General features: G+C 29.9%; 2 protein-coding genes across 3 annotated transcripts in view; both read left to right on the top strand.

The window, feature by feature from the left end:
- Nucleotides 1-25494, top strand: part of LOC119669301 (voltage-dependent calcium channel type A subunit alpha-1-like) — a 114059-nt gene that overhangs the window by 30808 nt on the left and 57757 nt on the right. The window lies entirely within an intron of this gene.
- Nucleotides 14599-15649, top strand: LOC119669302. The gene is made up of 2 exons (XM_038079145.1): nt 14599-15450; nt 15515-15649. Exon 1 carries the CDS (start codon nt 14740-14742, stop codon nt 15376-15378), a length of 639 nt encoding a protein of 212 aa, XP_037935073.1. The 5' UTR covers nt 14599-14739; the 3' UTR covers nt 15379-15450; nt 15515-15649.

Genomic DNA, 25494 nt, shown 5'->3' with positions numbered 1-25494 from the left:
TAATATAATATAAACATAGCAAGTAAAATTGTTAATAAAAACTTTCATAGCAAAAGGAACAAAACTCCAAAAAACTGTGTGAACATATAAAGTCAAGTACGGCTTTGGATCAGGTCTGACTCTTGGATCAGCGCTGACTCTGAGCTTCAAATTTGGCAGGACCCGAGTTCGAACCCTGGTAGTTGCAGTCTCGAAAATAATTATTTACGAATAAATTAATACAAGAATTATTTCCAAGATCACTGATGATGGGTATTATTTCAATTAATTGAAATAATATAAAAAAAAAATAAAAAAATTGGTTGTTGTAGTTCACTACTGTTCGAAAAAACTTCTTTATTAAATAATTAAATTAATTGTTAAATGTATCTATATACTCTATACAGAATATATATCTGTAAGAACACAGATTACAGAGCAATACAAATAATTGTTCTTCAGTTTATTATATTCAATTCAATTTATTACAAACGTATTCATCTTTCCTTAGATTTTGTCTCATTTAATCCAAGTAAGTTGTCTAATATTTCATAGATTTCTGATATTACATACTTTCAGTTAATAATACTTTGTATCTATTTCACATTCATATATTTCAATATAATCTTGTATATAACTAATCTGTTATAACTAGATAGGAATAATATATCAATGTAATCAATTATTTGTATTAATCTGTAATTTGCATAGAACATATAGATACATTCTAAAAAGGAAATGTTTTTAGAATAGAAATGATGAATAAAATTAAGGAAATTTTAAAATTCAAGAAAATTTTAAATGAACTGTGTTAACAAAATTATTAAAGTTGAGTCATTTAAATCGAAGTTCTGCATTTTCCATAATATATCAAATATATTTCTATTCTGCTTATTAAATATATTATTCATATATAAATAAGGGTTATTTTATATTTCAACTAATTAAGCAAGTAATATCTTGGACTGATCATATAACTGTGTATCAGATATTACCATATGTCCATTATCAGTTTCTTTACCGACATTCATTGGTTAAATTTCTCTTATATCATTTTTAATTGAGAATTAATAAGGCTGATGTCAACAAAAATAAAATATAGATAAGTATTTATTATATAGTATTCTATATAATTATTGCCGACATTTCAAAGCTTGTTTAATTACTTCCTCGGGGTAAAGTATTATTATAGCTGCTATTGAAAACATATAACGCGGTTACTTACAAAGAAATCTGTTTACAATTATAGTTTTAAATAACAAATAATAAACAATAATTTACATTATATCCACAAAATGCAATAAATATTATACAGTCAAAGTTGTAATAATAGCAGGTAGATATTGCCACTGTTCTCCTTTCTGTATATTTATTATTATGTTGAAGCTGTTTTGAGGTAGTGCACTTAAACACTTACACTCTTTTTTAACTCGAGGTATTTTTAAAACCCCTCTTTACACATTGACTAGATTATTGTTTATCACTTCATCAGACTTAGCAATAATTGACCTCAGATCTGCATACCTCCCCGAGGAGCCTGTAATCATTCTGACATTTGATAACGCAGTGTTGGTAAGTCTGTCAGTTTTCGCAAATAATTTCAGTGCTCTATCCTTTATGTATTTTTTGATGGGATCAATCTTGAGGACCCTGAGGATGTATATTTAGTGCGTATATAATTTTTCAAAGATATCTGATGATGGATATTTGAAGAACTCCAAAATATCTGTGTTGTCACTGTAAGATTCACTTGATTAATTATTAAGAAATAAGTAAATTAGAAATATAATGAAAAGTGTAAAGAATAAGTAGTATAAAAATGTGTTTGACATATAACATTAAATATAGAACAAAACCTTAAAGGACTCTATTTGTAATAATTTTGTAAATTTTTTATAAAACTTTTATTTTTATTGCTATTTCATAGCCAAAGAAATGATTTCTTCGAACATAAACAAGATTTAAGTTACTTTTGCTTGGATATTGCTCTTGTCTGTACTTATCGCAAATTAATATAATTTATTTCAACAATAAGTATACCTATACTCTATTATATGAAATACAAAGCCGAAATTATGAGGAGACATCAAAGCATATTTCGGCGCCAAAATAATAATAGTCTACCACTATAATTGGGTAAAGTAATAAAAAGCATTGTCAATAGCTTAAATCTTATTAACATTTACAATACAACGTTCCCATTCACTTACTTATTCATTACTAACAGAATTACTTAAATACTAGAAAAGCTGTAAAAATGTAGAAATTGTGTATAGAGTTTAGTTTATGGCCTGAATACTTGCTCGTACTCATATTTAAATATTAAAATGACACTTGGCAGTAATGACGTAAATATGTCGATGACGTGTGTGTGGCCTTTTAAATTTTAACTTCTGAAATGTTAGTATACATATATATATTGTTATATATATATATATAAGATATTCTCATATAAATGTTTATATTAAAATAGTTGAATGGAGCAAATTCACATAAATCTGCCTTTTAATTTACGATGTTTATTCGTCAAATATTGCTCATGTGTTTGTAATTTATTTATAAAAAAGGACATATGGACTGTATTTTTAATTGCGATATAATTAAGTTAATATTTATTTAAGTGTGTATTTATTTACGTTGGTAATTTCTACACATGTCTATATTTTGTATAAAATTGTATATAAAACTGGATATAAAAATCCACTAAACAAAAGTAGTTTTTAAGTTTTACTGTTGTACGAGGGAAGTTCAAAAAGTTTTTGGGTTTTTCTTTGATTTGTGATAATTAGGAACTTGTGGAATTGTTTGTTTTTTGCTTCTTTGAAAACAATCCATAGTAATATTAACTAAAGCATTTCAATCAGGCATTGATCTTAATGCAAAGTGAACGTAGTTGCCAGATATTTTTATAACTCCATCTATTACAACTGAGGTTTTTGATGGAAAACTGTTGCAAAATTAAAAAAATATCGATCTCCTATAATTACAAGTGAGCTAAGTAATATCGTTAACTATGATAATGACTTTCAAACATTGTTTTATAACATTGATATGCAATGCACTCTATTCTAATGCTTCACAGTTGTTTAATTTATGTGTTTAGTCTTATTATTATTATTATTTAAGTAATAGGCTATTAAAGCACCCCGACCTAAAAGATCTATTGTGCGCCTAAATGCCCAACTAGGACAATTTTAGACTAATTATAAATCTTGTAATTGCTGTGGGCTTAATTTTACCTATTTGACTTGGGACTAAGATCTCGCTTCCAAGGTAATTGAGACTACGTCTTGCCACTGCTGGGCAGTTGCATAGAACTTGTTCTGATGTTTCCTTCTCCTCATGACAGAGTCGACAGGAGTCACTTTCTACCACACCTCACCTATAATCTTCATGTTGTAATTAAGTCTATAGTGTTCTGTAAGAAGTTCAGTGTAGATTTTAATATCGTTTCTGCTGAGGCCACGGATAGCATCAACTTTGATGTGAGCAGGATCAATGAATCTTTTTGACTGTTGCATGCCTGTTTGGGCTCTCCAGTGTTCAAGTAGTAGTAGTAGTTTTACTTTCTTTCTTTCACTTTCTTTTCATCTACGTAAACTATGATATTTCAATCGGCATTACTTATGCTGTGTATGTCACCTATCTTATCTGAGCTACTATATAGCGCTAATAATAAAAATCAATCAGCACTCGGACGATTCTACAGAAAAGATTCTAATTTTAAGATCCTTTGGTACTCCAAAAGCTTTCAATAAATACTGTCTTGTATATATTGTCTTTAACATACATTATATATACCATATAATTTCTTTATTAAAGTAATTTCGCTCAAGAAATGTATTTTTCATAAAGGAATAACAAAAAGGTATTCGTCATTAATGGAATTTTGAAAAGAATTATTTATAATATTATCAAAAATTTACTTCAAATAATAAACCCCAATAAATAGAAAACTATGGATCGTACACTATGGATTTGCAAATAATATCCTTCAGTTAAAAACTAATTTTTAAAACTTGTAGTGTTATTAATTTCCAAAAATTATAACAAGGAAAACTATAATCATTAAAAAAGAGCACCGATAAAATCTGCACTAAAATCTCCTCCTTCCAGATGATCAAACCTTCGGAAACTTGTGCCATTAAACTGCTGCATTAAGCTTTAAACTTGAATCGGTAACTTTACTAAATACTTAGTGAATTGTGTTCTGGTTTTCGGTTCTATAATCTGCTCTGCAAGAATTCTCAGTTATTATTAGTTTTTGTTTTACTATATTGGTATTAAATTTATAAATTACATTCTGCCACAGAGTATATTAAATAATCTTTGATTCTACTCTTGTGGTGAACCCCTGTATTAAGTTTTGTATCAGACTTGTAATATTTACTGTTGCCTCGAAGTTATGTGATAAATTCGTTCTATCCAATTTCGTCTTTTCAATTTTAACAAAATCGCTATTTTTCGTTTTTTTCGAGAGAGATTATACCGAAGACTCATTATGTCTTCCGTTAGGTATAAGGTGTCAGCAGCACCTTATCTGACTAATCTATCTAAAAATCTGATGAAAGACCTTACTAAATTAATTTTTCACATGCTGTATTCAGCTTGGTCTAATGAGAAGAAGCTTAAGCTAAACAATGAGCTTAACTAACATTGGAGTGTTTTCACCTTCCACACTGATGTAGTAGCCTTCTCTAATATGGCAACAGACGTTATGCATATTATGTCTCTTTTAATGCCAATCTAAGTTGTAAGATGTTTATTGAAAGAAAACGTCTTCTTAGTACTAAATATATTAGTCTTTTATAACACAGCCTCTGACATTTTAATGGATTTCATTAACCTTATATCATAAAGACTTCTTACTTCGGGAATATTCTAACGTACATCAGTGGTATTTACAACAAATTCACTTTATTGGTTTGACTTATTGAATGAGGACACTTTGAAATGACAAATACGCTTTTATTTGGATTTATATATTATTTTTATTCAATTTACAAAAATTGATTAAAGCTGTTATATATAACATGTACTCGTTTTATGAAAGAACCCTGCTTCTTTCATAGAAATGGATGAGTACATTTTTTAAAATACTATAACGATTGCGAGTTAAGTTAAAGAAATTGTGTTATAGGGAAACTAGGGAGGAATTTAATTAGCCACAAATGAACTTATTTTAACAATAATCACAATAATTTTAATAAAAATTTACAATAACTTTTTGATTTCAGTTAATAAAATATTTATGAATCTTTTCATAAGTGAAGTCATGTAGTTTCATATTCTACAAAATGTAATCAAAACTATGTGCTTTATTAAAAGAAAAAGAAAAATGCAATACAGGGTCGCAGTATTGGATTAGTCACCTACTGGCTTTTCGTATATTACAATGACCCACCATCAACTGAAATAGCAACATATGAGCTCATCAATGATTAATATTCTGGCGTCTTAAGCAGCCATAAGTTAGTAATAGAAAAATATGTAAATTATCTTAATCTTTGCATTCTAGCTTATGTGACTATCTCTTTCTTGTCTCTCGTTAAAGGAGTGGGATTTATTGTGCCATCCTTACTCTTGGTAATTAGAATCTTTTTTCTATTCATTCTCTTAAAGTTGGTTTTAGTTGATTTAAGTTCCATACTTATTCTTTAGTGCTTTCCACTTACTGTAAAAACACAAACTCTCAAGTATGTATATATTTAATTTCGTAAATATTTTTTAAGTGAAAAACTCAAGAATTTTAATTTAAATTTTAATTAATAAGCAACACTTAACATAACCAACAAAAAACAAAAAATTAAATAAAATATTTTCATTACTTGAGATAATATTTTTATGCTTGTAATCAGTATTTTAAAGCTTAGTCTAGGTTTCATTAGAAAAATTTTATGAAACACTTAAATTTTTAAGTATTTTTAAGGTCACAGTAATGTCAGCATCGTAGATTAATTTCAATTTATTTTTAGTCATGCCAAAGCCAAATTTAAAAGAATTTCACATAACTTAAGTATATAAGAGTTTTTTGAAATACTATATAGTCTAATGGCATACTTTGGTTAAGTAGATCCTTCGTTTATGTGCTGTTAAAATTTCATGAGATTAAGACGAATAGAAGTGTAGTTATTATATCTGAAATTATGGTATGATGGCGTTTTTACTTGAAGTGGAGAGTCTTGCCTTTTGGTATTATTTATATGGTGACTACTGTGGTCTTTTTAGAGTTTCTTCTTGCCTATCTATAAATCTATGGTAACACAACGGGTCATTATTTAAGCTCAGATAGACTTTAGTGAGCAAACTATAGTGGTTTTGTCGGTACAGAAATAGGCAACGATGAAGAAGCTAATATAGAGTCTTGTTTTACACTTGGTAAAACTTTTACTGATACTTTTTGACTGATGAAACAAGTCTATGTTGAATATTACTTATAGGTGAAGTACATTAGTATTATAAGCGGTTTGAAATTTTTAGCGGAATTTTCAGTTTCGATTGATAAATCTGTATAACTCTCGAGATTAATGTATAACCCTAGAAATTAATTTATAACATTCCAGATATTTTACTAGAGTCGCAAGATTGCCCTGAAATTAATAACAAATTTTCGATTGGACAACAAAATTTGACAAATCTATAGGAAATCTAGATTGAATCCATATTTACTAATCAAAAACGTTATAAATGTTGGCAAAGCCAAAGCTATTATTATTACTTGTTTTTTATAATATTTATGATAAATACATTGTGACCGAAAAGTTTCCGGAAATTTTAAATAAAACGCAAAATTCTTAATCTTCATCAATATTTATTTTATCTCCTTCAAAATATGCTCCATTAGAAGCGATACACAAATGCCAACGTTTCTTCCAATCATCAAAACGTTTTTTATAGGCGCTTTCCGGTATGGCTTTGAGTTCCCTCTGCGAATTCTGTTTTACGTCTTCTATGGATTCAAAACGCGTTCCTCTGAGTGGTAATTTGAGGTTGGGAAACAGGAAAAAGTCACACGGTGCAAGATCAGGTGAATACGGTGGCTGTTCGATGGTATTTATTGAATGTTTGGCCTTAAAATCGTTGATAATGTTGAACAAATTGAGGTGAATCGGAACAAGCCGGGCGTTGACACGTCGCATACACAAATTGTCCACCAAAATCAAACGAGCCATCTCACGACCGATGCCTAGCTCTCGTGCTATCTCTCTAACACTCACATGAGGATTTTTGAACACGATTTCCTTTGCCTTTTCAATGTTTTCGTCGGTGGTAGAGGTCGAAGGTCGTCCAGAACGCGGCATGTCTTCGACGGTCGTACGACAGTCCTGAAAGGCTTTGTACCACTCATAAACTTGAGTTTTCGATAAAACTGATTCCCCATAAGCCTTTTGTAGCATTCGCAACGATTCTGCACACGAAATTTCGTTCGAAAAACAAAATTTGATGCAAACTCTTTGTTCAATATTTTTTTCCATTGTTTTTTTCGCAACGCACTACTGAGGTGAACTGGTTTCAACAGCTGCCGTAAACGAACTGTCCGACAGATCGCGCTCATTTTTGGCATAGTAATTAAGGACAGTGCTGCCAAACTACATAAACTTAAAATATCGAAAAATATACAGCGCGCGAATTTTAAATGAGAATTTCCGAAAACTTTTCGGTCACAATGTAGATCCGGTAATCTTAAATCGGAGTTCAATCGGATTTTTTCTAATGTTATGGATAAATAAATAAAGCGTAAAGAAATGATTTTCTGTTAGTTTATATAACATATACATATAAAATTTATGTTATATGTGATATATATATATATATATATATATATATATATATATATATATATCTAATGTCATTAATATTAAATTAAGAAAGTAAGGAAAAGTGGACGACTTGGTGTACATTCAGGGATTTTGAATATCTGTTTTACAAATTATTCATATACAGTATCTACGAGATATATGTTTATAAAATTCATTTACGCTTGTTTTAAACTCAGAATACCAATTCTAGTCTAAACTAAATAAAGTGGTTTTTATTAAAAAATTTTGTTAATATCGTATTAAGATTACGATTAATAATATGAAATATCTATAGTATTTAAAATATTTAATTTTATAAATTATAAATTTATTCTATAAATTAACTATTTCTACATATATCTATATAGTTTATAAGACATTTGTTAGTTAAACTCTTCCCAGCTCTTTAGGATAATTGCAATATCTAGTGTTTTTTTTGCTAGTATCTTCTGCTCAAAAAGTATTCGGATTTTGTAAATAAAACACACAAATTTAAATTTTATTCCAAATTTGTTTTATCTCATTCAAAATATGCTCCTTCTGAAGCGATACATATATGCCAATGTTTAACTCAATCTTCCATACACTTTTCATAGGCCCGTGAAGGTATGGCTTTTAGTTCCTTCTGTGAATTCTCTTTTACCAATTCAATCCACTCAAAACGCTTACCACGAAGGGGCAATTTGAGTTTCGGGAACAGGAAAAAGTCGCACGGATCCAAATCTTGCGAATATGGTGCCTGAGCGATGACAGTGGTGCGTGGTGCCGTGTTTGGTCAAAAAATCGTGTACAACAAGAATTTTCCATAGTAAAAATCACTAAATGCACTTGAGGTAGTTTCACATTAACAGCTGCTGTAAACAAACTAATTGACAGATGGCGCTCAAATTTGTACCATATGTGAAGAAAGGCTGTACCAACATTACAAAAACAAAACATTTTTGAAAAAAGTCTATTACTTAAGGAGTAGTTAACAACAACAAAAACTTTTTGAGCAGAACGTATTTTAATTGAATTCATTTCTTTTTCTGACTTCTGATATCATTAACAATATTTAGTATCGATATGTTACATATGTAGGTACATATTTATAAATATTTCATCAGTAACACACCCATAAGTGTTAATTTGATGGACTTTTATATATCATTAATCCATTACCTTTAAAAACACTCTTCTTTATTTGCTCTAAGTACTCGAGTGCAAATACAGTCTATTAATTAATTTCTTTTATTTGCTGATCCAATGCCACAAATATAATATGTATGCATATATACATGTGTGTATGTGTGTATGTGACGTCATTAATATTAAATTAAATCTAATAGTAAATGTGAAAAACATGTACCAAATTAAGTCATTTTCCTACTCAATCTTTAACTTTCACATATTTATAACCAAAAAAGCGTCGCAATGTCGAGCAATAGTGGCGCTTGGCCCCAATTGAATGGGGGAAAAAAGAATTTCATTCCAAGAAGCTGAATGGAGACTCGATGTCTGTAAACATCATCCCAATGCCGTTTCATAAGCAACAACATGGGAACCAACGGCGTCAGCATCAAAAGTAATTGTAATAAATTTGGAATGCTCAAATATACATGCTCGTTCTATGTATAGAACGAGAAAGTAAATATGGAAAATTTATGTCAAATCCAATAAAAAAATATGTGCTCGTGTAGATAAATACAAATAAGAAATTTTAAATTCATCAAAACAAGAAAATACAACGGAGTACGGAACACTGGAAAAACAGCAAAATCGATCAATGGGAATCAAAAGTTCCTAAAAACTCACAAATAACAAATTTGCTTATGATAAAAAAAAAAATATATATATATATAAATACCTTCCAGCTTTAACATGAAACATAGAAAAATACTCGGAAAATCAGTAAGTGTGAAATGATTTCCATTTACCCTAAAATGTAACACTCATATCTATGTCTATGTATAGATAGATAATCGATGTGGAAGTTATTTACAAAAAAAAATTGTTTTAGTCACAATTTTGTGTTTTTAGTTGATATATACATCATTGATTAATCGAGCGCATGTTACCTATGCATAGGGCTCTATGTTCTACTTAGCAGGACAGATTCACATACGGTATTACAAACATGCATTCTATAGCATATCCAGGTCGGGATCAGTGAAAAGATTCAACCCTTTTGAAAAATTAAATATAAAATATTAATATTAATAATGTGGTACGTTATGTTTTTTATATTATAATTTTTGTTTAGGCTGCTCTGTTCTTATGACTGGAATGTAAATAAAAATTAATGAAAAAATGAAATAAATTAATTTTTATTTGCATCTCAGTCACAAGACTAGAGTTTGACCAGTTTATGTATAAAATATATTATATTAAATATAAAAATATTTTATATTAATATAACCCTTCCTGGATACGTCACTCTAACATATACATGTAACCAATAGATATGAAGTTCCGACGCTAAAAAGCAGTGACATCATACATGTGTTCAATATATGAATACTATAATTCAGTATATCAACAGAGAGATGGCTCATTTCGGATTTGCTTTAACACTAAAATCAATAAAATAAAAAAATCAAAAACTAAAACGTCATGAACCACGTTAAGTCCTAGCATATAAAATGAACCACTAAGTAAGAATACCTGTTGATAAACCTAGGCTTTAAGAAAAATTGTTTGATGTTTACTAATTCCAGAATAGGATAATACAAGATAGGAGAAAAAAAGCGGCGGATAGAGTGATGGCACAAATAAGATGAAAAAGCGCTGGTCAACCCTGGTATGTCATGGAGTGTATGACCTAGTGATTTGTGGCTCACTTTTGTTACTTGTACTGAAGAAAAATCTTAAGGACCTCTAATTTCTATTTGTCTTGCAAAGAATTTTATATTTATATTTTATATTTATATCTTGCAAAGAATTTTATATATATATATATATATATATAATATATATATATATTATATTATAATTAGTATTATATATATATTATATATTATATATATATATATATATATATATATATATATATATATATATATATGATTTCCATGTGAGTTGTCATCGCTGCTTTAGGACAAGATTAATTAATTCTAATATTTGGTGGGATCTCATCTCTATAAGAATGAGGATATATCATTATATATACATACTTATATATATATATTTGAGTTATTGTATAAAAAAGTATTAAAAAATCGATATATTTATATTTATATATAAATATATATTTATTTATATATATTATCATTACGACAAAAATAAATCTCTTAGCGAAGTTCATAGACCCCTTCGTCGAAGAACTGTGTTTAGTGATGAATTTAATTTCTGTTTAAATGGTTATGTCAATAAGTAATATTTCCGTATATAGAGCAAACATAATCTTCAGGATGTTAAAGAATCACTATTACATGCATTAAAATTCACTGTTTGGTACGGTTTACACGCTGGCGGCATTACTTTGGCTTTTCTTTTTTTTTGGAATTAGAAAGGTGTTGCCGTTACGATGAATGGCGAGCGCTATCGAGCCATGCTGACTAAATTTTTGTTTCCAAAAATTATTCAGTTAAACATCCACAACATTTGGTTTCAATTAAACGGCACAACTTTCCATACAATGCGCTTAACAATCGATTTATTTCTAGAAGTGGTCCTATTATTCGTTGGCCCCCTTATTCATTCGACTTAATGCCTGTCGATTACTTTTTAAGGATTACTTTTCAAATTATGGAACTTATGCCGACAAAACAGCAACTTTTAAAGTATCGGAAGTTAATGTTCATGCCATCATTGATACCGTACGACCAAACTTATAGCAAAAATAGTTAAAAATTTAAATTATCGAATGGATTATGTAACTTGTAGGTGTGACGGACATATACCGGAATTCATATTCAAAATATAAGTAAATAAATCGATATATAAATTTACAATTATTTAAAAAAAATATATACCTATACATAAATATGGATATATCCTTATCCTTATAGAGGTAACACCCCAGCAAATATCAAGAAAAGTAATCTTGTCATAAAGCAGCTATGACAACTCATAAGAAACTCATTATCATTTCATACGAAAAAGTCTATTACCAATTTTCTAAAAGAACTTTATTTCTGTCTGTAAGATGTGTCTAAAATATATTGATTGGTAATTTTTTGAGATGTGGAGCACCTCTTGACCTCATCATCTCCGACATTGATGAAATTTTTTTATAAATTCGTTTTTGAAAATATAAATATAATAATCCTTATATATGTTAATTTCAAACCTATATATTATATGCAATCTTAAAAAATTCTAATTATTTGATTTAAAGACCTAAAAACACAATAAATTAATATAATATATTAAAAGTGTTTATATATGTAAATATGACATATCTGTTGTCAGCCTAAATCCTTCATGCTTTGCAGTTTAAGAACTAATTTCACTTGTAATATTATAATGACTTATTGTTCATTTATATATATATATATGTATGTATATATATATTTAAATAAATAAATAAAAAAAACAAAAATTGTATACAAAATAAAACAATGGGTGGGATTTTTAACAATTCATAAAAAACTCGCAGGCAAAGGACTTTTTGCGTAAAATTGCATATTTTATTTTATGTATGAAGAGAAAGCATTTTAACGCTTTTGTTTCAAAAATTCTAAAGATTTGCACACTCAAGAGTGCAATTATTTATAATTTATTGTTTTATTGCTGTAATGTGGACAAAACATGTCAACAAAAAAAAAAATAAATAAATAAATATATGAGTAAGACTATAATCCATATAATGTACATAGTATTGTGTTTTAATTCATTACAGAAGAATTTAAACTGATTTTTAAATCTACTAAAAATCATTTAAAAATTTGTTTTATTAAATTTTATATATCCATTCTTTAATGTAGTAATTTATTTTTATTATTCTAAATAGAGTTATATCCCTGTTGGGATTTAATTTCTCTCATAATATGACTGTAGATATTATATATACCATATTTTCGTGATCCTCAAAATATCGTTTTCAATTATCTCCACCATCAGGTTCATCCTTACAGTTATGGTATAGTATTCTTCTTCAGTAAAACAGAGTTGAGATTGCGGGTCACCATGGACTGCGTTATCACCTTAATAAAGTGGGTCTGTCCGTAGAGATGGAGTGTCGACTCTGCTTAGAAGTAGACGAAACTTCCAGTCACATTCTCTGTGACTGCGCAGCCTTGATCTGCGCTAGGAGGAGGTCTCTGGGTGGAGAGCTGCTTTCCGCTTCTGACATTAGGAGGTCCTCAACGGCCGCCAGTCTGGCCTTCATTTGGAAGATGGAATGTTTTCTGTTCAGTTTTTTTGCTCCGCTCTATTGGGAGATAGTACTTATTCCTATTCATTCCTATTCCTATCTTCACTATTAAATATTAGTACTTAAATAATATAAGCTCAGGAAGTATTATTTGCATTTTTAAAGTATATTTATTTTGAAGTGTTATAGTTCAGACAATACTTGCCTAAATAAACATATGAAGAGATACTTCTAAACCTTGTATTTATAAAATTTCATATTTTTACCATTTCTAAGTATTAATATGAGTACTCTAATTTATTTTAAAATATATTATTTATCAATAACATATTATTATAAATTTAATATATATATGCCCGCGTCGGAATCAATTCTCGAAACATTTTTTTATAAGCGAGTTTTTATATAGCTCTCAGAAAAATGATCGATCGTACTGTTCGTATTTATTCTTGCTCAAAAACTCCCATATAAGGATGGCAGTAGGCGAAGTTGCGATATCATTTGTAAAAGTAAAATTAAATAAATCTTGGAATAAAACATTAAATATGTAAACAACAGATTCATATATAAAAAGAAACAATATTCACTTCAAACTAAATTAATTAGCAGCCAAACTACAAAATAGAAGATTTTTTAATATATTTTTAGTCCAGCGACTTCGATATCCAAAAAAAAATTGGTTTTTCAATGTACTCTTTGCAGATGTGTGTTAATCTGCCAACCTTTGTATTAGTTGTAGTCGCTAAGCTCTAGGAGGTCTAGTAACCGCTGTTATCAAAACTCTTACTTTAAGGGTATCTCAATGGAAGCAGTTGTACCAGAGTCTAAGTGTTGAGCTCCGCATCTATATGCGCCTCATTAACTTGTTAAATTTCTTATCATCCATTTTTCATCCATATTTTATGAATTAATTTTGTTAAGACAACACATTTTTTTTTTTACAAAACGCAATCATTTCATATCATTATTTACCTTTGTTTTTTGCCACAGTTCTCCATTCACCTTTTATTATTAACATTGTACTTTTATCTTGCTTCATCTCTGTTTATGAGGATGAAACAATGACTAATCGGAATTAAAATGCTTATATATCATAAGTACTCGTCTTTGTAGTCCGCAGTCTATATGCAACTTTTACCCTTCAGCTGACAAACTTACTATAATACCAACAGATATTTTCAAGGACTACTTATAAGAAACTCTGGTAATATCCGAAACAGCGGTGTGGTCAACCAAAAATTATTTAAAATGAACTTCTTCTTCGTCTTTGCTTGATGAAACATGAGTTAACGTCTAAAGCACTTTCATTGATTAGTGTCTATGAACACTTGGATGATCGATGCACTGTAATAAAAGTTCCATTAAGTTCTGTTAATTGCTATTTACTTATTTGTTTTCACTAATAGTTTCTGTTTCATTTTTGGCTTTAACCAATTTAATCAAAATCTAGTATGCCACAATGTGTCAAATTATAAAAATTATTTTGACAATCATTTACTTCATGTTTTAAAATACATATAATAGAAATACAAGGAAATGTAGATACTAGACGGTGTTCAGTGCTAAGACTTATATTCTCAAAATTTCTTATGGTATTCTAAATGTACAAAATTTATATTTTATACTAACAAATTGTTGTTGTGAAAATTTTTCGAAACATACATAATGGCGACTACCTATAGAGCTGACTATATTCCGCACTGTATTCCTGATCCAAATCCCAAACCTATCGAGGAGGTAAAAGTAGAAGAACCAAAGCCAAAAACTAAGATTTACAAGATATTTGGAGAAAGACAAGATTGTCTTAATGAATATCCTTACCGTTACCTAGACTCTGTAATCACTGCGTATCCTGATGTGGTAGATGTAATAAGACGTTTGCCTAAAACAGAGCTTTGTAGGCGTATAGACAGACAAGTATTATTAACCAACTATAATCTTGACTATAATAAGCACAAAGAGTACCCACTAGGTATATATGAGACAATGAAAAACGCAATAGCCACTGGTGCACGTACTCTACCATGCAGAAAACGTAAGCATATCTTAGTTCAATTAGAGGATTTAAGAAACGAAATGAACACGACTTGTGCCAAAGCTTACAGAAGAGCAGAGTGCTTCGGTTGTTATAGGGGCCAAGATAGCGAACATAGAAAATTAAAAGATGGACGGATTTCTGAATATGCTGCAAGTATAAGCCGAACTGGTTGCGTAATAAAGAAGAATAAATTGCACGATCATAAGAAATGCTATAGGTCTACTTGTATACATGAACTACGCTACCCTTGTGCTAAATATGTTTAGGTTCACATGTGTGGTATTCAATTATGTAGATATAGTACCACAATCGAATGAACATTGAAGAAACCATTTCAGGTGTGCTACTTAATGTTAATTTTTTATTTATTTAACCAGTAATAAAATTACATATATATTTAAGGAACAACATTTAGATGAAAGCCAAATCGTAATATAAATCTTTAATCCTGCACTGTTTTTGATGTTTGACGATTTCGATCCATGTACATTAAATTTAAAAATTTTTCTAAATAAAATACCCTCAAAAAACGTCTTAGATACTATTCTGTCCTGGTTTCTAAAGCGTATTGTAATGCATTTTTAGTATAGAGTAACTAAAATATAAGGCAGTATTGAATGAATAGTACGCTTAGAGTGTCCATGAAAGACTAATCACTGTTGACTTGTCCGCATAAACCAATGGCTTTGAAGACAAACCCTATCGGCAGGAATTAATATCTAAGAGGTTATGCTAAAGCTTAATTTTTTTAAGCAATGCAGATATTGAACATTTCATTAATAACTTCTTCACTTCACTGATAATATGACATAGTCCCGTTGACCCCAAAAACTTTGCAGAAAACGTAAAACCACATATTCAAAAGTAAATCGGTATTCTAATTAACTTTATTTTTCAACAAGTAGGGTCTATTTATGCCATATCAGTCACCAGTCATACAAAACTAACAAACAGTGATTGCTTGAGGGTATATCTTTAGCTAGTGAGTTTTCTATGGATCTTTGTACGAAATATGGAAATTTTTTTACTAACGAAACTATTGAGTCAACTTTTACCTTAAAACCTCATTGTATAAGCACCCTGTATACATTTTTAGTGAACATTGATTTTGGACTCACACTGAAGGATTATGATTTTTCTTATAAACATATCTATTGTGTAGTACAAGCTTAGGGTTTGCATTTCAATAATTGGAATAGTGTAGTGCCCTTTATAAATTGAGATATTGGGGCGCTCTTTGTAAGCTGGCCTTTAAATCCCTATGTGTTACTTGTCAAGTCAGTAACTCAAGTTGATAGTAAGGTCTCTTCAATTCAAAAGTAACACATTCAGCACTCGCTACAAGGACCAAGAAATGTGATGAGGAATTTAACAGATCATTTAGATGTTAAAAATATTTTTTTTATAATAAAATTTTAAACTATTTCTACAAAATTATTTTTCCGCGAAGGTATGTGATGAGCGACTATATATTTGTTTTGGGTTTTCTCGTTTTTAATACCGATTGTTTATAATCCCTAAATGTATTTGAATTGAAATTTCTGCATGAGTGGTGATCACGAGAGAATGACAACCCTTTAGGGCGCATTTTCGGTGTAACTGTGGGATTTGAAGAAAATAGATCTACAACTGAAAAAATTGCTGCTGGTATTGAAAGTATCGAAGGAGATCAATAAAATTATCCATCATAAGTCACGTATATGTCTATCTTACATTTCTTATAAAAATAACCTTATTAAATTCAGATGACACAAGAACTGAAGTTGGCATACAAAACAATGCATAGAACACATATATTAGGCTGCTCTAAAACAGGGTTTTAATAACAATTTTCTCATTAAATATTTTTTACTAAAGAGTCTCATTTTTTGCTTGGTATATATGTCAACAAATTGTCGACTCTGCTTAGAAGCAGACAAGATTTCCAGTCACATTTTCTGTGACTGCCCTGCCATTATCTGGGCTAGGAGGAGGTCACTGGGTCGAGAACTAGTCTCTCACAAAAGATCAACCATGATCGTAGTGCTCTACTTCGTTAGAAGCTGGTACCCCATTTATTCCTATTTCTTTGTCAACAAATAAAATGGTCACCTTTGGGACAATAAAAATTGACAAATAACTATTGTCAGAGCATTCAGACCATCAGTATGGGATGGAATGCATAAGATTGCTTGCATACAGTCAACAGAAAATTGTCATATCTAGAGCAATGAAAATCCAGTCATTTTCAGATCATTGCGTCTATTAAAATTTTTTCTGTGGGATGCCATTTGGTATGGAATCGTGAGGCATCAATATTTTTTTGAAACCAGTGAAGGCGTGATAAAAATTGTTAATTGTTACAGCCTGGCGTGAAGTTAGAGATATGAATGTCAAAAGTTCATTCTATAGCATTATGCTATGCTAGCTTTGCTATACTACAAGTTTCTCAAATATGTAATTTCAAGCTTTGGAGATGTGAAGTGGGCAACAAGATCATAGGATTCGTTAACCAGATCTTGTTGAGCGGAAAATCCTGAAACTCTTGGTGTTTGATAACTAACCTAAAAGCTATGAATGAGTTATTGCTAGGTATAGTATGTACGAAAAAAATATAGAAAATTATTTTAAAAGGTTCCAGAAGTGTAAAGTATTACTTGAAAAACATTTAAACATTTATTTTTTATACTTAATGTGAACATCTAAATAAAATATTGAAATGAAAGTTTAATGGATATATTAATCCCAAGGGGTATTTATTTACGTTAACATCCAGAACCACAAAATGGATAACCTAAATTTTTTTTTTTTATAATTTTTCAGGATAATAAGATATCCTCCTTATTGTAGTCTAACTGTATTGTAATTTATTTAACTTTTCAAAAGAATAAGCAAATTTGACTTTCCATTTAAAAAGTTTGGTACTAAAAGTTTTAAATCACTTTTGTAAATTTGACAATTAGGTCATCATCCAATAGTTTGGGTTTTGGTTGATGATCATTTTTAGTAAAATGAAACCAGTTTGAATTCACTTCTTGACCTAAAGTTAAGCCAAGGCGAATTTCTGATTATTTTATTTCTGTTATTTATAATTAACACAAATTTATTAAAATAGAGTCCTTTAAGTTCTTTTTCTATATTTAATGTTATATGTCAAACACATTTTAATACCACTTATTCTTTACACTTTTCGTTATATTCCTAATTTGTTTATTTTTAAATAAGTAATCAAGTGAATCTTACAGTTATAACACAGATATTTTGGAGTTCTCCAAATATTTATCATCAGTGATCTTTGAAAAATTATATACGCACTAAATATACATCCTCAGGGACATCAAGATTGATCCCATCAAAAAATACATAAAGGATAGAGCCCTGAAATTATTTGCGAAATCTGACAGACTTACCAACACCGGGTTATCAAATCTCAAAATGGTTATAGGCTCCTCGGGAAGGTATGCAGATCTGAGGTCAATTAATGCTTAGTCTGATGATGTGATAAACAATAATACAGTCAAGGCGCAAAGAGGGGTTTTGTAGAAACCTCGCAGTTAATAGAGAGTAAAAATGCTCAGGCGCATTGACTCAACTCAACTAGCCTCAACATAAAGTAAATAAAAAAATGTGAATTAATTGAAGAGTAATGCAATACCAAAAGTATCTTAGGGATGTAGAGAATTTAGGTGGTTTCTGATAATAAACATATAAGAAAGATATTCAAAGAACTACCCCTGAAGCTTATATTTCGAATTTTTAATAAAAAATACTTTATAATAATTTTTCTGAATCTTTAATTAAATGCAAAATGCATTTCACTTATGTGAACATGCGGCATGGTGCAGCACGCCCACATTAAGGAATGCAACCTATCCTCATAAATACCCAAAAGTCATTGTGGATCTTATGCGGGAAAAAAGAAAGATGCGGAAAAAGTGGCAGCAATCCAGATTTCCAGCAGACAAAGCCATTCTTAACAGACTTGCAAAAGAACTCAGCCTAAAAATCAAGCAATTTAAAAATAATCAATTTAACTACTACCTATCTAACTTAAGTAATGATCGTGCTACCAACTATTCTCTCTGGAAATGCACACGAAACCTTAAGCGACCTTTAGTACACAAAGCTCCAATTAAAAATCACGCTAATCAATGGGCTAAAAGCGATGAGGAAAAAGTGGAGGTCTTTTCCGAACACCTGTCAAAAGTGTTTTCCATAGACGAAAACGTTAACAATGCAGTAATCTGCCCTCCTAGGACAGCACATTCATCATATATTCCACCAACCACCGAGCTTGAGGTAATGATGATTATTAAAAATGAACTTAAGCTAAAAAAAACCCCAGGTTATGAATTGATAAGTGCTGAAGTTTTAAAAGAAATTCCTGCAAAATGCGTAGTTAAAATTACGAATATATTTAACGCTATAATACAGATGCGAACCCTTCCATCCCTGTGGAAAGTATCTGAAATTATCATGGTACATAAGCCAGGAAAGGATATTAATGACGTAAGTGGTTACAGACCAATAGCACTTCTGCCTGTACTTTCAAAAATATTTGAAAAAGTCTTACTGAAAAGAATTCTTCCTCTGATTGAAAGTCAAAACATAATACCTTTACATCAGTTTGGTTTTAGGTGCAATCACTCCACCATAGATCAAGTCCATAGGATTACCAATGTAGTAGAAAAAGCTCTTGAGGAAAAAAAAATCTACTCAGCTGTGTTTTTAGATGTGTCGCAGGCTTTCGAAAAATTCTGGCACTCCGGATTGCTTACCAAAGTAAAAAATATTCTCCCAACGGAGTATTATGACATAATCTCCTCTTACTTATCTGATCGTTACTTTCGAGTAAAGCACGGTGATACCTATAGTAAACTGCATAAAATTAACGCTGGAGTTCCGCAAGGTAGTGTCTTGGGTCCTCTCTTATATCTGATTTATACACACGACTTGCCAACGAGTGCAACAACGTTCACAGCAACTTTTGCTGATGATACTGCAGTCCTTGCAGTTGGAGAAAGCGCAGTAATAGCAGCTAATAATTTGCAAAATAGTATGGACAGTATAATTGCTTGGACAAAAAAATGGAAAATTAATCTGAATAAAGAAAAATCAGTGCATGTAAATTTCACAAATCGAAGCATCAGTCATATACCTGTCTACATCGATGAAGCACAAATCCCTCACGCGAATACTGCGAAATACTTGGGTATGACTTTGGACGCTAAACTAAGATGGAGCGAGCACATAAAAAAGAAAAGAAGTGAATTAGATCTTAAATTCAAATCGTTGAAATGGTTAATCGGCAAAAAATCAAAACTATCGCTTTTCAATAAACTTGTACATATTATACAAACAAATGCTCCAGCCAATCTGGACATATGGAATACAGCTATGGGGTTGCGCAAGCAGAACACAAATTTCCATCATCCAAAGATTCCAAAATTTCATGCTACGGAGTGTAACAAACGCGCCATGGTACGTGAGAAATTCTGACTTACATCGTGACCTTGGAGTGACAACAGTACAGGAAGAAATTCATACCAAAGCCAAATCACACCAAGATAGACTTAGTTGTCACATAAATGCTGAGGCGCATTTACTAGCGACAACTGAGCCAATACGCCGTCTAAAGCGCCGAAAGCCGTGCGATCTTTGGGCTTAAATCATTGAAATATAGTACAATTAATTTATTATTGCGTGGAAACGCCTAATCTATTTAAATTTAAATTGCTTGTTAGTTATCTAATAACTAGTTGCTTTATGTCTTGTTTTGTTTTATTTATTGTTCTTTAAAATCATATATAATAATAAAACAATTTATAATAAAAAAAAAAAAAAAAAAAAAAAAAAAAAAAAAAAAAAAAAAAAAAAAAAAAACTTATGTGAAGAACTATTTAAATATAAATTTATTTGGTGTAAGAGATTTTGTTATTTATTTTCCAACCGCTTTCATAAACCTTTTGCTTAGGCAAACGTAAAGAGCACTTAAGTGGCGGAAGTGTGCATCTGAAAGGTGCAATGCACCTTGCACATTTTTAAATTTTATTTAATATATGCAGAATTCTTTCAACATTTTTTCATTGAGTGTATTTCTTTTTCATTTTTTGCTCTTTTTACTTCTTCCTCTGTATTAATTTAACCCATAGACAGGCCCATAAAAGTGTCAAGTACTTAAGCAAATGATACTCAAGACCATTTGTGTTTTCTGGTTTCTTTCAATGAATGTCAATGTAGAACTTAGAATTGAAAAAAAAAACAACAAAAAACAAAATAAATCAATGCAATTTCACTTCGAACGGAAATTGTTTAAAAATATTAATTTCTATTGCCATCGGAAATAACGTAATTTATTTTAAAATAGAAAACAAAGCTTTAATTGGTTTAAAGAGATCAATATCTATGAAAATAAAATTTACAAATTGGTGGGGATAGGATGGATAAGATTCCTTTTTCTATATTATATTGAAGCTATTTGAGCCAGTGCACTTGAGCACTTTTACTCTTTCTTAACTCGAGGTATTTTCAAAATCCCTCTTTACGTTTTGACTGGATTATTGTTTATCATTTCATCAGACTAAGCAATAACTGACCTCCGATCTGCATACTTCCCCAAGGAGTCTGTAACCATTCTGAGATTTGATAACGCGATGTTGGTAAGTCTGTCAGTTTGTAATCCTTTATATTTTTTTTGATGGAATCAATCTTGGACTCATTTTTCTATGTACAGATATAAAATTATTTGTAATTTAATAATAAATTAATAGAAAGAATATGAATATGTTTAATTCAAATATTTAATTGGAATTATAAACTCAATACCGAAAGGTCCGAACAAGTTCGTAGAAACCATTCCATTGAGTACCAATAGAGAAAAGTTTGGCATAATTTTTTGCTTGCTTAAGGTCTAGTGTAGTGAAAATCTACAAACAACTGTCTTAAGCTCTCTGTATGGAATCCTATTCGGTATGGAGTTGTGATGGGATTTGGAAGTTGAAGTTGAGAGGTTCGAAGGTGGAAAATTGCCAGTTCTGATATACTTTTTTGAAAATAATGATAAATTTTAACATCAAAAGAATACATACAGGCACAGTAAAAAAAAAACCAAGTAATGCACTAGTTGCAGAGTCTCAAACTATTAAAGCATAATGTCGTCATATGAAATATAGTTGTGGGACACAACTAGTTACTCTAGAAAGAGTTACTTTTGAACCTGAAATGAATTAAAAATGCTTATATTAATCACGCTGGCTCCTGGTTTGTCCAGAGATTGTGCTGTTCTATTTCATATGTTGTTATAGATATGTTTTTATATAAAAGAAGTGTATGTTAATTATAGTTCTAAATTATTATAGATAACAATTGATTAACTATAATCATCACCTATCCACATCTTAACCTCTGAATTCGTCTTGTAAATACTTTCATAATATCTGCTTTCCAGAACCCAGCGGGTTACAACAACAAAAACATCAATAAACTACAATGGACCTGTAGATATATTCAACGAAACTTAAAATATTCGAAGATTAAAAAGACTACACTCTTTAGATTCCGCACTGAGGCAATAATAAATTAAAGTATCGTAAATTATACTATACAATAGATGTGAAATATTTTTAGAGAGCTTAAGAGAACACGTAAATTTCGATTAACATTTTATAAAAATTGTTTATATTAATATAGAAAAATAGATAATATAATAATAATGTATAAAGATAACTGCGTATGTCCATGTAAGCCATCTCTATAATATCTGATGCACCACTAGTTATAATGAAAACATGTGGTACAGTTATAGTGACTAGTTGTTGTTGTTGTTGTTCTAAACCATTGAGATCTGCTTTGTGAATCTATTTGGGGGTGGTGAACGGGACGTAGACCCAACTGTTCTTGGAACTCAACTGTTAACCATTTTTAATAGATATTTTCGTATATACATATCTCTTAATTAGCCAAAGAATGCAGATAAGTTTGGATAGTAGGTTGTTGACAACATCTGTAATAGATTTATATTATATATAGCATATTAATGTATTTTTTATACAACAAAATCCTATATTATTTTTCTATATCCATCCTGTGCATAAAACACATTTCTAATAGAGATATATATTAGCGTTTTTATACAACTTTATCTTAAAATATATTTTGAATACTTCATTTTACATTTCCTTTTTAAACAGTAATATTAACCGTAAATATTGCTATTAATACTGGGTCTGATGACGTCATTCCATTATTGGTAATAGAAACATATTACAAGATCGAATGGTGTGATGTGTCTAGAAGTACATATTTTTCGTATTCAGTATGGACACAGTCAATATTCCAGTTTTTCTATATCCTCTAGTGTTATAGAATTATTCGATATTACACTTTATAGTGTAAATATAATAAACTATATTTTTCGGAAAACATTTTTAAGTACGACACTTCTTAATTTTTTATTTATTCTTTAAATAAAGGATTTGGTTCTATACGGAATCCTTCATTTTAATTTTGTTAAATCTCATCTAATGATTCGACTGCAACATTTATATTGTGTTGACCGCAACTAAAAACATAATAAATATTATTTATTGTGATAAGTAAATGACATAAACTATAGCATATAGCGTTAAATATCTAGGCATCACGGTGGACAAATGAATCGCATGGCTTAAACATGTTCAACTGAAAAGAATTAGTTATGCCAAAATTCTTCATCACCTCCAACCGCTATTCAGAAATGAAAATCTCAATGCTAAGAACAAGAAACTGATATATAACCAAATAATTCGTCCGTCATTTCTATATGGTTGTGTAGCGTTTAACAAAGATTCAAACGTTACTATTCGACAGCTACAAATTGCACAAAGCCTGAGAAGACTTTTCAAGGTACCATGGCACATTAGGACGAATGACATCCTCAGGGTCCTCAAGATCGATCCGATCAAAAAATACATAAAGGATGGAACCCTGAAAACTGACAAGTTTACAAACGCCGCGCTATCGAATCTCAGAATGGTTACAGGCTCCTCGTGGAGGTATGCAGATCCGAAGTTAATTATTGCTTAGTCTGATGAAGTAATAAACAATAATCTAGTCAAGGCGTAGAGAGGGCTTATGAAGAAATCTCACAGTTAATAGAGAGTAAAAGTGCTCAAGTACTCTGACTCAACTAGCCTCAACGTAATAATAATAATATAGCTTAAGCTTACTATTGAATAAACTTTTACTTTGTACACTCTATTATTTCAATAGTGTATCTATATTCTGGATATTCATTTTGCCCAGCACATGTTAAATACCATCTCCATCTTGCGCTTCCACTCATCTCTGCCAAATTTTAGATTTCTGAGTATTAAAGTGACTTGTTCTTTTTGTTTTATATACATTACAATTTGTATATTTCTTATTTGATTTACAAATATTTACTTTCGTAATATATTTTATTCTCAATGATATTGTTAAACAGACAATGTTAAACAGGAGTCGAGCGTGATAAAAATTTTCGCCCCAACTTAATGATGGACTTTTGCTGTTTCTCTATTTGGCAACAGATGGCCATACGAACGTAAAAATAGTTGATGTATTATACAGCCACAATTTAAAATTTACAACTTTAAATATTGATATATCAAAAATTCTATTATATCGTTATATAGCATAGTAAAATTATTTGATGTTAAGTACTAGCATTATATTATTATATTAATAATATTATATTAATAATATTATATTAATAATACATATTATGACAAGAAAGAGGATGAAAACCTAAAAGTAACGAGTATTTTAGTTTTTTATTTTCAATAGAATACATATAATATAAAACAGAAATTTTGGAATTTATGATAAATCATATTGTCGTTATATATGTATGTTTATGACTATAAATATTTTCTGTCAATTATTTTCGAAAATTGCCATCTAGTGTCAAATTGAAGTAATGTTGTCACTTTGTAGTCGATAACAACGATAACAGTGAACTGTCAGTTGTTATTTCGCTTGTTTACATTTGTTTCGATAATAAATTTCTTAGTAAAAGTAGTTCGAAATGCTTTATAATGATTTTGAAAATAGTTTAATCAATTTTTGTGAAATTTGTTTACTTAGTAATTAAATAATTTGACAGTAACGCGTTATCGCATTGTTATCGTGTGGCGATTCAATCAAATTTGTAGTTTTTGTAAATTGGCGGAAAGCCTCTTACTGTTTGGATCCCCAAATACTTGTTATTTGGCGCGCATATTATATATATAATTGTGATTTTGGATTTCAAGTTCTTGGTCAATAATATACCAATAAGATATATATATATGTGTTTTATTTTACCAATATAAATTCAAAAAGCATGCAGCAGGATCAAAGCGTAAGTTTATTGCCAACACATATCAATAAAAAAACGTATATAC

The sequence above is a fragment of the Teleopsis dalmanni genome, chromosome 1 (genome assembly GCF_002237135.1).
Source record: "Teleopsis dalmanni isolate 2A chromosome 1, ASM223713v2, whole genome shotgun sequence".
NCBI classification, from domain to species: domain Eukaryota; kingdom Metazoa; phylum Arthropoda; class Insecta; order Diptera; family Diopsidae; genus Teleopsis; species Teleopsis dalmanni.
Note: the sequence above shows the minus strand (reverse complement) of the source record. Positions and strands in the feature narration are given on the sequence as shown.